Source organism: Hemiscyllium ocellatum, chromosome 21 (assembly GCF_020745735.1).
Source record: "Hemiscyllium ocellatum isolate sHemOce1 chromosome 21, sHemOce1.pat.X.cur, whole genome shotgun sequence".
Classification (NCBI taxonomy): domain Eukaryota; kingdom Metazoa; phylum Chordata; class Chondrichthyes; order Orectolobiformes; family Hemiscylliidae; genus Hemiscyllium; species Hemiscyllium ocellatum.
The window spans coordinates 19,418,181-19,431,977 of record NC_083421.1 but is presented as its reverse complement, the minus strand read 5'-3'; the positions used below and the strand labels follow the sequence as shown (position 1 = coordinate 19,431,977).

The 13,797-nt window shown below is 45.1% G+C and overlaps 1 protein-coding gene across 1 annotated transcript in view; it reads right to left on the bottom strand.

The window, feature by feature from the left end:
• tprn (taperin) overlaps window positions 1-4,238 on the bottom strand; it is a 103,213-nt gene extending 98,975 nt beyond the window's left edge. The window contains exon 1 of the mRNA XM_060841263.1: window positions 1,632-4,238. Coding sequence (XP_060697246.1) covers window positions 1,632-4,217 — 2,586 coding nt within the window. The 5' untranslated portion in view covers window positions 4,218-4,238. The remainder of the gene's footprint in view (window positions 1-1,631) is intronic.
• Between the last annotated feature and the right edge of the window lie 9,559 nt (window positions 4,239-13,797).

Here is a 13,797-nt window from a genome sequence, read left to right as displayed (position 1 = left end):
GTAAAATAACACATCTTATGTAATTGGGCGGCACGGTGGCACAGTGGTTAGCACTGCTGCCGCACAGCGCCGGAGACCCGGGTTCAATTCCCGACTCAGGCGACTGACTGTGTGGAGTTTGCACGTTCTCCCCGTGTCAGCGTGGGTTTCCTCCGGGTGCTCCGGTTTCCTCCCACAGTCCAAAGATGTGCGGGTTAGGTGAATTGACCATGCTAAATTGCCCGTAGTGTTAGGTAAGGGGTAAATGTAGGGGTATGGGTGGGTTGCGCTTCGGCGGGTCGGTGTGGACTTGTTGGGCCGAAGGGCCTGTTTCCACACTAAGTCTAATCTAATCTAATCTAATATGGTCAGTTTTATTATTTTCTTTTAGGGTTTAAAACACAAGCCAATTAGGTTACTTTGTTGTTTAAGTTTTGCTCTACTGTAGTTACTATACTGTTAATAAATTACCAATTCTTTTGTTTAAGATACAAACTGGTGACTCTGACTGGTTATTCAAAAATGCGGTTAGGAACCACTGAGTTCAACACTGAGGACTGCAAATACAGTGGTTAAAAAGGCAGACTTGTTTCAGCTGCCTATCTTCCCTTTCATAACATAATTCGCATGAGCACGAGAGCACAAGAGCATAGGAGGGAGAACATGAAACAGAGAACAAAAGCAAGGGGAAAACAAGGGAGATTTTCTAAGGAATGAGACAGGAGATTGAGAAAGCATAAGGTCCCTCACAGTGAAACAGAATGTGAGCAAAAATTGCTAACTTGCAGCTTAATTCATCATCGATAGAATTTCTTAACTTACATTTTCCCCCCTTCAAAACCCTCCTTTTGTGCTTGGCTTTCAAGCAGATAAATTATAGCTGAAACATTAAAGCTGATCTTGAGTCTGGTTTAAATATCAGTGACAAGATGACAATAACAGGGTGAGTGAAAATCACTAAATTAATAAAATCTGTTTATTTGGTGTTGATTCTTCACAGTCTGACCAGTACCAAGTCTCTCGTTTCTTTCATATCCTTTAATGGAAATATAGAGTGTGCTTGCCAAGTCCTGCATCAATAGCAATTTGATTTCCAACTTACAACTTGTTACCTTCAAGTAGCTCCTAAAAATCAAACAATAGCTCTCACGAAAATCAAAAGTCCATATTGTATTAACTCACTGCAAAAGCATCTACTCACATGTTTAACCTTATAGGTCATTTGATAGAAATCACTGACTTGCAGTCACTTCCAAATCAGTGGTGAAAGAATCTCATTCACTAGATTTTGGTTTTTTTTTTGGGGGGGGGCACGCAACAGCCAGGATCTAACATCAAAGTGAAACAATACGCCTGACGAACAGCTTTATTCTGCATTATACCATGATTTTATGAACCAACACCACTTCGTGATTGAAAACAAAAAAAAAACTGCTGGAAATCACAGCAGGTCAGACAACATCCACGGAGAGAGAGCAAGCTAATTTCTCAAGTCTAGATGACTTCTTCAGAGCTCAATAACCACTTTGCAATCATAGCACTCAAGCATATTCAAGGATACACAGCAAAAAGAAATGTTCCACCCTGGGTGAAATCAAGGTGAATTCATGCAAAGGGTGGAGCCAGGATGTTATGAGAATCAGTAAGCTTACCTTCTTCCTTGTGGATCCAGCTTTGGTCAAACAGGATCTTTCCAATGACAGATAGCCTCCAATCACCTGTATCTCCTCAGCAAGGGGATAGCGCTTCTTGAGCAGTACTCCCAGTTTGGCAAGTGATGCTTCCGGATCTTCCACTGTTTGCTCATCAGTCCCATTTGCTGGAGAAACCTCATTTACATCAACAGAGGTTTGCTGGGCTCTGCTAGCTGGCTTGCGTTGAGGAACAACGGTGAAAGTGTTCCCACTCTTGCGCTGCACAAAGGGGTGAAGTAGGCCACCAGCTCTTTCCTCAGGAAGCTCATCCTTTGCTGCAGCTGATTTGGCCCTGCTTGGTTGTTTGGGAGTTTCTTTCTCACCTGTTCCCAAGATATCATCTATGTTAGTGATTGGGAGGTCATCATTCCGAGCTGACACTTTTATGAGGGTTACAGTGGATTCAGCTTCCTGCTCTGCTTCTGACATTGGAGTAGGCAACAAGCTTGTTCTTTCTTCCTCAATTGAAATCGGAGCATTCATATGCTTAGAAGAAACTTCATAGTTACTGCCTGACGTTGGTTTATCCACAGCCTCTTTTTCCTTTGGCTTGGGATCTGCTTTGGGAAGAGGAGGCTCTCCAAAAAGTAATTTTCCTTCATTACTCTGTTCATGGTCAGATGGGCTCATCCTATCCAAGGAAACAGCAGAGACCCAGTCTGTTTGAGTTTCAGAATTGGATGCATTGGAAGCACCATTTTCAATTTTTGGCTTTTCACAAGATTCATGGTTTACTTCCTTACAATCAGAAGCTTCACTGGATGCTACAGAGGCACCCACCCTCTTCTTCGGAATCACAACAAATGAGTTCTTCGACTGTTTTTTGAGGTTAGCCAGTGCCCTTGCCTGAATATCATCTTTTGGAATGGATGAAACATCTGGAGGTGTGGCAGGTATGATTTCAAAGGAGTCATTCAGACTGGTGGAAGCAGACACACTGTTGCATTGGTTTGGAGTGACTTTGGCTGAACCTGCCACTTTGTGGTCCTGGTTCATCTTCCCCGAGGGAGTGGCACTGGAGTTTGCAGGCAAAGATTTGGAAGCATCCGCTGCAGGAGGCTGGTGTCTCTCAGGGCTTAATTTAGAAGCTTTCCTCTGATCGACCACACACACGTTAGAAACCTCGCTGTTGGCAGCACTGACAGAATACGGCACTCGGCCACTCCCAAGCTCACTTGCATCCTCACTATCCATTTCTCCTCCATTCACAGAGAATGAATCGGTTCTCATTACGTCGAGATCTGGGCGACCGTTCTCCATGACCTTATTCTCGATGATCCGATCCTTGCTCTTGCCGTTCTGGTGAGCGGGAGTGTGACTGGGGGTTGCCTCTTTCTGCCTGAGATGCCCTGCAGCAGGTCCACTCTCAGACTGCTTGCGGTAAGAGGAGACAGAGAAGGGTCTGCCTTCAGTCTCTGTCCTGTCACTGGCAGCCAGCTGAGCATCCCACTGGCTATGCACGGACGCAGAGGAGGAGGCAGGAGGCGTGCGCCCAGGAGAGGGGGGACCTGAGCATCTGACCGGCGAGGACAAAGGGAAAGGTTTGGGCTGACATGGGGGTGACAGGCAGTCCCGGTGAGGACCAGGGGAGCGGGGGCCCGGACTCGTTGGCCCTTGGCCGGGCTGGCGGACGGACAGGGGTTTTGGCAACAGGAGTGGCTTTCGGGGCCGGTCCCGGTCCCGGGCGGGGGAGAAGCCGTCCAGCAGGTTCTCCGTGCTCCGCGACCGGCTCGGCTTCACGTAGTTGCGGTCGAACTTCTCGAGCAGGCGGCTGACTTTCCCGTGCAGGGGTCCCGGGGGCCCGGCATCGCCGCCGCCACCGCCCAGGCTGCTCAGGTTCTCCTCGCTCCGGCTCAGCGTGCCATCGTAGACCAGCACCTCGGCGGCTCGGATCTCGGCCACGGTGCCGTGCCCGGGCCTGGACAGCAGCTGCTCCACGGCCCGGGCCCGGGCCTGGGCCTGGGCCTGGGGCTGGCTCCGGGCCGGGCTGCCCGGCTCACTGAAGTAATCCGGGTCGGACTCGATGATGATGATGTTGTCGGCCTGGATGGTGCGGACCCCCGGCATGTGGCTGTACAGCTCCAGAAGCTGCTGCAGCGGCTTGGCCGCATCCTGGTCCCGAGCCGGGCCCGGGCCCGGGCCCCCGCCGCCCCCCGGCCCCGGGGACTGGCTGCCCGCTCCCTGCCGCCTCCTCCTCCGCCGCTCCCGCTGAATGAATGGGTTCTCCTGGACGGGAGCGATACTCTCCAGCAGCACGGAGCCGCCGGCCTCAGAAGCGGGCCCACCGCCCTCGGGCCCCGGGCTCGCCTCCAGCTCCGCCCGGTTGCTATGGGACGCCGCCCGGCTCGGGACGCAGCTGCGGCCGTCCGCCGCCGGGCCGGCCAGCTTGGCCTTCCGCCTCTCCAGGATCTCCCGCTTCCAAGCCGGCATCCTGACGCCGAGGCCGGAGGCGGCGGCCGCCTGCTCCTCCTCCTGCTGCTGCTGCCGCGGAGCCTGAAGGGGAGACCGCGGCGGGGACAGCGGCCTCTCCTCACTCACCGACATCCTGTCCTCACTGACTGACCGGGACCAGCGGTCCTCCACCGTCCCACCAACCACCGCGCTCCGCCCCCCAACACGCCCCTCGTCCCCATGGAAACCACAACAACCCTGAGGGAGGGGGGAAGGGGCGGGGCGGGGGGAAGGGGCGGGGAGGGGCGGGGGGAAGGGGAGGGGCGGGGCGGGGCGGGGGGAAGGGGAGGGGCGGGGCGGGGCGGGGGGAAGGGGAGGGGCGGGGGGAAGGGGAGGGGCGGGGGGAGGGCGTGGCTAAGGCTGCATCACCGCGCCACCTACCGGATCAATGATGACTCAGTGACACTCGGCCCATCCTATTCAAGCCAGCTCTCTTCAACAGCAATTCCTTTAAAAGGAGATTATTAGATTACTTACAGTGTGGAAACAGGCCCTTCGGCCCAACAAGTCCACACCAACCCGCTGAAGCGCAACCCACCCATACCCCTTACCTAACACTACGGGCAATTTATCATGGCCAATTCACCTGACCCGCACATCTTTGTGACTGTGGGAGGAAACCGGAGCACCCGGAGGAAACCCACGCAGACACAGGGAGAACATGCAAACTCCACACAGTCAGTCGCCTGAGGCGGGAATTGAACCCGGGTCTCAGGCGCTGTGAGGCAGCAGTGCTAACCACTGTGCCACCGTGCCGCCCCGTTAGTTCCAGCTCCTCGTCCTTGCCTGCTCTTCAGGTGCTTATCCATTTGCCTCCATGATTTAGCTCTATTGATAAAGCTCAGAAGCAGTACATGCGCACACCCACCCATAAAAAAGGTACAAATTCCTTTGAAAATTTCAAACATAGAGGGAAAAAAATGCAATGTGAGATAATTCCGAACCAGCAATTCATTTATCTGTAGTATCTTGGCCTATTTGGAGAAGAACCTGTCAGGAACAATTTGGCCATTCACTGGAACACAGACCCGGAATATGAGCACGGTCATAGCCACATCAAAAGTGGAGTCACCACCATAAAGCCAAGGATCCATTATTCCTCTTCAACTACATTTCCAATCTGTCTGAACTCTTGTAGGGGGCAGCATGGTGGCTCAGGGGTTAGCACTAATGCCTCACAGTGCCAAAGACCTGGGTTCAATTCCCGCATCGGGTGACTGTCTGAGTGGTGTTAGCACATTCTCCCCGTGTCTGCACAGGTTTCCTCCGGGTGCTCTGGTAATGTCCAAGGATGTGGAGGTTAGGTGCATTCGTCAGGGTTAAAATATAGGGTAATGGAATGGATCTGGGTGAGTTACTCTTCGAAGATCGATGTGGACTTGCTGGGCTGAAGCGCCAGTTTCCACACTGTAGGGATTCTATGAAACAACATGCAGAAACCTAACACCATCCAGGACAACACAGCCAGTTTGATTGGCATCACATCCACTACTCATGCTCAGCAGCAACAGAGTGAACCATCCACAAAATTCACGGCTGAAATTCACCAAGGCTCCTTGGATGGCACCTTCCATACCTACAACCACTTGCATTTAGAGCAACAGCAAAAAAACACAAGGGAACACTTCCATCTGCAGTTCTCCTTCAAGCCACTCATCATTGTGACTTAGAACCAGCAGCTGAAAAACTTAAAGTGTAGCTTACAACTATATCACTGATCCTTCAGTGTCTCTGGGTCAAAATCCTGAAATACCTTGAAGCATTGAAAATGTCCCTACACCAAATGAACTACACTGCTTCAAGAAGGCAGCTTACCACCACCACACCCAGGGTTTTAAAGAGAGATGGGCAATATATGCTGGCATAGCCATCAGCACCCAGGTGGGAGAAAGTGAGGACTGCAGATGTTGGAGATCAGAGCCGAGAGTGTGGTGCTGGTAAAGCGCAGCAGATCAGGCAGTATCCAAGGAGCAGGAGAATCAACGTTTTGGGCATCAGCCCTTCTTCAGGAATCAACACCCAGAATGAAAAAAAATTATTGTCTTCGTAGGTACTTGCAATAAATCTCATCTGGCATGTGTTCTCTCATACCACCGGGTGTAAATGTTCTTTTGAAGTCTATCACTAACTCCTTCACAATTCACATGACTTTCAGGTTTTGCGTCATCTTCAAATTTCCAATTTTTGTCTTGCACACCCAATTCCAGGTCATTAAATCATATCAAGTAATATCTTTTTCCTGTCACTCCAACCAACTTTATATTCAAGATGCCATTCCTCTTTCATGTTCCATGCATTTCAGTTTCACTGATATGCCTGTTTTGTTTCACTTTTATGAAACAACTTTTAGAAGTCTGTGAACAGAATAGTTAATGTTAATTGCATTATCCTCATCAACGCTTACTATTAACTCATCAAACAGCTCAATAAAATTAGTGCAACATTTATTCCCTTTAACAAATCCATGCTGACTTCCCTTAATTGTGAAACTTGAAAGGGTTCAGAAACAATTTACAAGGATGTTGCCAGGGTTGGAGGATTTGAGCTATAGGGAGAGGCTGAACAGGCTGGAGCTGTTTTCCCTGCAGCATCAGATGCTGAGGGCTGACTTTATAAAGGTTTACAAAATTATGAGGGGCATGGATAGGATAAATAGACAAATTCTTTTCCCTGGGTGGGGGAGTCCAGAACTAGAGGGCATAGGTTTAGGGTGAGAGGAGAAAGATATAAAAGAGACCTAAGGACTTTTTTACGCAGAGGGTGGGACGTGTATGGAATGAGCTACCAGAGGAAGTGGTGGAGGCTGGTATAATTGCAACATTTAAAAGGCATTTGGATGGGTATATGAATAGAAAGGGCTTGAAGGGATATGGGCCGGGTGCTGGCAGGTGGGTCTAGATTGGGTTGGGATATCTGGTTGGCATGGATGAGTTGGACTGAAAGGTCTATTTCCATGCTGTACATCTCCATGACCCTATGACTAATTAACGTACACTTGTCCAAGGGATTGTTAATTTTGTCCTGGATCATGGTCTCCAGAAGCTTTCCTCCAACTCAGATGAAAGTGACTGGCTGTACTTGCTGGGTTTGTTGGTATGCCTTTAGAAGACTCGACCATTTTGTCTCATATTTTCTCTTGGTCTCTTTTATTTCCTAAGTTGAGTTGTGCAAAGGAACTGGAAAAGACCATTCATCCCCTGCAGCCTGATCTGTTATTAATGAGATCATGACTAATTAGGAATGTAATTCCATCAATTCCAAAAAAAACCATAAGTAACTTCTTTATTTCTAATTCTTTGAACCAGTGTAAGTTATCCACAGTCTCCAAATAATACTCCGGATCCATGATGCATTATCTTTAGCCTTGATTCCTTTAAAATCTATAGTTCCACTTACTTGTAAACCAATTGGTCTTTACCAAACATCAGTCATCAACTCCCTCTCCTTGAACTTTATTGGTTCAGCATCTCTCTCTTGGTTTGTCCAACAACCTTTGATGCTCTGCTCTTTTTACCCACCAACAAGATGTTTACCATCTCCCAATACTGTTTTTCATTGGTATGATGCACACCTCCACAATCAACAGGCAAGCCATGCAGAACAATGGAGCAACAATGAGAAAGATAAACAAAGGAAGACTGAAACAAACATGACGCAAGAGAAAGCCACAATTAAAAACAGTTTGGCAGGTTAGAGAGGGCCAGAAATTACACCAGGTTAATGTTTTTGTATATTCATACACTTCCTTGCATAACAGTTTGAAGCAATGAACAGAATTTGTTTGAAGGACAGTGATGTGATGTTCTTTCTCCAGCATTACATCTTTATACTAGCAAAATTATGATTCATTTTGGGAGGTTCTGCAACTCATATGTTACCCATACCCACCAACATATATACCCTACTGGATGTCAACACAGTATCAGAGCTGTAGCTGCAACTTCAGTCTTCATTCACCAGGACAAAACAGTGACCAAATCCTGCACCTTCTGATTCAGAGACATCAACGCCACCACTAATCCAAAGACTTACTTCTTGCGACTAACTCATGATTGCTGACAACTTATTGAAGAACACCCATTCATTGTCCTCTTTCATTTAATGGAATTCTAAGGCTCATTACCAAACCACATTCACACTAAACATCCCTTGTGTCCCAGGATACTCAGATCAGGAGGGCTCATGCCCAAAACGTCGATTCTCCTGCTCCTTGGATGCTGCCTGACCTGCTGTGCTTTTCCAGCAACACATTTTCAGCCAGCGTATTTTTGCGAACACTACTGGCTGCACCTGTGCTAGGTTACCATAATGAAAGCAGGCGTTGCAGACAGTCAGTGGAGGCTGTTAAATACTTCACAGATGCCAGGGGATAGGACTCTCACATGGGAACAGAGCTGTACTCCTGGGCAGTTTATTTAGATGTTGTTCACAAATTATTGGCAACATCCCAACATATTAATTAGGAGTTGCTTAAGATAACCCAAGAGTCTGTCTAATCTCTCTGGCACCATGTCTTATGAAAGAATATAGACTTTTTCACACAGAGGGTGGTGTGTGTATGGAATGAGCTGTCAAAGGAAGTGTTAGAAACTGGTACAATTACAACATTTAAAAGGCATCTGGATGGGTTCATGAATAGGAAGTGTATAGAGGGATATGGGCCAAGTGCTGGCAAATGGGACTAGATTAGGTTGTGATATCTGGTCAGCATGGACGAGTTGGATGGAAGGGCCTGTTTCTGTGCTGTACATCACTATGACTCCATGACTCTATAACATAACATCCTAAAATTGCAACTTACTTTCTCACTTATTTTAATGTAATCTGCAAATTTGGTCATATCACTTTCAATCCCTGTTTCCAAATCATTAATAAACTTTGCAAATAGTTGGGGCCCAAGTACCAAACCCTGTGGCAACACACTAATTATGTCTTGCCAACGAGATAAAGACCCATTTATACTGACTCTGCTTTCTGTTGGGTAGCCAATCCTCTATCCAAGTTAATAAATTACTCCAACACCTTTTGTGCAGCACCTAAACAAGTATCTTCTGGTAATCTGGATATATCACATCTAGAGGATCCTCATTATTCACTTTTCTTGTTATATCTTCAAAGAACTCTAGCAAATTAATTAAACATGATTTACCCTTCATAAAACCATGCTGACTCGAATGGATTGCATTTTGACTTCCAAAATATTAGCATCACCGTAATAAAAGCTCCTTTACAACAAGAATATTAATTAGCCATCTTCCTTTACAAAATATTAAATCTATTTTGGCCTGTTCCCTAGTTGGTTCCTCAACTTATTGTTTAGAAAGCCATCTTGCATAGTGTCCAGAAATTTATCCTTTGTATGAATTAGGTTTATCCAGTCAATATAGATTGAAGTTACCCATGATTACCCGCTAACATATCTATTTTCCCTATTTATATTGTGATCTGCATTATCACTACAGTTGATTTCCTATAAACAACTACCAAACTTTCAGTTTCTTAGTTCCACCTTGAATTGTAGAACTACTGTTATCTCTCATTACAGTATAAAAGTTGCAATGAGAGCTTAATTAACAGTTACCCACCAACTTTTCCCAGCTTCCTGTCCTTCTTGAATGTCACATACCTTTGGATATTCAAGTCGCAGCCGTGGTCTTTTGTAGCCATGTAAAGGCCACCAGGACATACATATGAACCTATATTTGAGCAGACAATCTGTTTATTGTGAATAGTGCAGACATTCGGATATAGAGCCCTTCATTCAGTTTCTATTTAAACTGAATCACCTTCCCTTCTTGCCATATGCTTGATTATCATCATTGTTAAGTTGATCAATAGCCTTATTATTTTCCTTTAATTTATTCAATCCTTCCCTACCATTCCATTTAATTTGAAACTTTCTCAACTTCCTTAGTAAATGACTCACAAGAACACCATCCCTAGCAATGTCCAGTGGGGTTCATTCCACCTTTCCAGTATTGGTTTCGGTACTCCACGAATTGGAACTAGAACTTCCACACCAGTCTTTGAACCTCTCATTCATCGCTCTCAACCTTTCTACCTATGCCAATCTGCATGTAGTTTACATAATAATCCAGAGATTATTACCTTTGAAATTCAGTTTATAATTCAGTGCTGAGCTCCTCAAAATGATTATGCAAAATGTCTTTCATAGCCTGACTAATGTTACGGGAGCCTACATGGACAATGAAAGTTAGATTATTCCCCTGTTGTTGCAAGTTTATCGCCAGCCCTGAGCAACTATCATGAACTTTGGTGCCAGGCAGGGAGTAGTCACTATAATTATGCAAGAAATGTGACAGCCAATTTGTACACAAAAAGGTCCTACAAACAGAAATTTAGAATTTATTTTGTGATCTTGGCTGAGAGATAGGGGCAGCATGGTGGCTCAGTGGTTATCACTGCTGCTTCGCCGTGCCAGGGAGCCAGGTTCAATTCCAACTCTGGGCAACTGTCTGTGTGGAACATAGAACAGAGAACAATACAGACTGCAAATTCTCTCTGTGTCTGGGTGGATTTCTGCCAGGTGCTCTGGTTTCCTCCCACAGTTCAAAGATGTACAAATTAGGTGGATTGTATGTGCTAAATTACCCCTAGTGTTGTGTAGGTTAGATGCATTTGCCATGGGAAACGCAGGGAGAAAGTAATAGGGTAGGAGGATGGATTTGTGTGGGATGCTGTTCAGAAGGTTGGTGTGGACGTTTTGGGTCAAATGGCCTGCTTCCACACAGTGAGGTTTCTATAAAAAAAAGTCCTGTTATTATTTCTTTAATAAAGGATTCCTACAATTTCCCAATGACTCGTGCAAGGGCTGTTTCCTCATGTTTTGCATGTTGACATTATAAATTCACACTTCCTTGAGTTCTACAAAGGACAAAGGGAAAGTAAGTGCTATCTATGAAAGAACTTGCATTTATTCAAACCCCCAATGTGTTCAAAATATCCTGAGGCACTCCATAGAGAACAGACTAGGGTAAAACCGTCATCACAGTTATTATTAGTTACATCTGGCAGCAATTGAGCTAAATGGCTGAATGATGAAGATTAGTAAGAGAACTCAGTGGTCTTTTCAAATTGTGCCATGTGACCTTTTACAACATTTGAACAATCAGACGAAATCCTGGTCAAGATTGCATCTGAAAGACTGCATCTGACAGTACAGCACTCCCTCAGATTGCTCGTGTCAACATAAAGTACATGTTCAAATCGTTATGAAATTAGTGCTACACCTACTGAGTCATAAGCTACAGCGCAACAAGGAGGCACCTGAGAATATTTATAACACATCAAGAGATTTCTGGTCACTAAATAGAGGTGAGGGTGGGGTTACATGACATTAAAAGTATCCACCCTCCTCTCTAACATTTAAATATTTTTAATCCTGGTTCATAAATGTTTGACAATTCCATTCTGTTGGGAGGGTGTACGTACACCAGAATGCTGCAAGCTTTTCAAGTTGTAAGGTGTGTTCCACCCCTAAATGGAATTTAAACTGGCTACATCTGTATTCACACCCTGCACGGAATTTAGTTGCAACCTGTTTCTATAACATACAATGATGCAAAAATAAGAACAATTTAGGTTGGCAAAACTAGTTTATTTTAAATCTGTGAACAATAGAAATTTAAATTTTAATTATTTCATGAGTAACAAGTGAATGACTCACATGAGGTAGCTGTAGACACGTGTGCATGCCTTAGTGGATCATGTGTGTTTCTACGGTCCCTCAGCTCTGAATGATGTTGCTAATTGCTTTGAGTTGTGCACATTGACAAAATATTGTATTCACAGCAGATGAAATGACATTGAATGCAGTAAAGGGTCATGGGGGACTTGACGTTTTGTCTTATGGGTGAAATGCATTCCCAAGCAATGGGCTTTTGATTGAACAGGCCCTATAAGGACAAAACCACATATCCCAGGTGATCATGGATATGAAAGCAACCGCTACTTGTGTTTCCTTTTATATCTGAAAATACTATCACATGCAACTGAATGGCTTTTTCCACCACATCACCTGTGGCAATTTTCACCTATTAACCATCACCGTTAAATCACCCACATTTCCAATTGTTCAATTACAATTCACGGTTTATTTCTCCTGCCAAAATGAGCTGATGTGATGCCCACGTTCACTCTTTGTACAGCACTGAGTGTTATAACTGCAAACTCATCCTGACACTAACATTGCATCAAAATTCTTTATTTGAGTTTATTCATTCTTGCGATGTATCAACGGTAAGACTGGGTTTTATGGTCTATCCCAACCCAAACAGCTCTATGACACAGCACTCACTCCATAGACTGCTCCCAGGGGCATACACTGAGATGTGCATCAACCATGCCTGAGGACCACCTACATGGCAAAAGATGCTCTTGGACAACCCAAAAAACCTGCTGGCTTCCAGTTCAAGGAATTGGCCTTGATCGAGCGCAGACTCACACATTCCAAGGTCTAGGACTACATGCTGAAGGATGCACTAAAGATTGGGACAGACACTGCAGGGCTGCGATGGGGAGAGGTCATTGGATTGGCTGGGTAATCAGATTTCCTTCCTAAAAGGTAACAGTGAATCAGCTGGTTTTCAACATGAGTCTGATAACTTCAAAGGCCCTTCTATTGATACTGTTTTGTTAATTTTTTTGTGAGACTTGAACTCCAAATCTCTGGATTATCAGTTTGTTGATGTTGCCACTGTACCACCATGGCCCTGAATTCTATCTAATTAGCACAGTCACTTCAAATCTTACTTCTGTATGTTTTTTGAGGATGAATGGAGTTAAGATAAAGATCAGTTATAGTGGAATTTAAAGGCAGAACAGGTTTGAGGGACTGAGTGGCCTCCACGTCTTTCTATTGTAGACAATCCCTTAGAGGTGATTCACAATCATACGTCAAAAGGGCAGTTTGATCAGATTGAAAATGCTGAGAATGTGCGGCTGGTTGGTCTGCTTTACATTTCAGTTTCATGACATGCAATGATTCAGCCTGACCAATGCCCTGGGTGTAACATTTCCACATTACAATTTGGACACAGGGTTACACCCCTTTCCTTGAGGGGAAGGTCAAAGTACTGCACATTTTCATTCCCAATCCCAGCACCGTCAGGATTTCAAGATAACACAGTTCTCTCCAAAAGGAGTACATGCATTTATATGTCTTGCTGGCCTAAACTATTTTGAATCAATTGAATTACTTTTTCTTAATGATAGTCTGTACTAAAATGTAGCAAAATGTAGCAGGCAGTTTATGCACAGCGACATCCCTCAAGCAGTAACAAGATAAATAATTAATATGGTTTTAGTGGTCTTCATTTGTTATATATTTGGCCAGTGGACCCCCAGGAGAATTCTCCTGTTCTTCTTAAAATATCATTATGAGATATCTTACATCTGGCCAGGATGAAGGGGGTTATCAGTTTAACATCTGTTAATGAAGACTGGACAGCTTTTTTATTTTGAGGGAGGTGAGGGGAGTTAGAATGTATTCTAGATTTGTAGTATCTATTGTAAAACAAAGTTCTTCCTGATATCAGTCCTGAATGGTTCATCTCTGATTTGAAAGTTATGTGACTTTGTGTTGCTTGCTCCATTTCTGACCCGAGTTCCACTTTTTTTAAAAATTCGTAGGTCAAGGGTGCGGTGGCTGAGC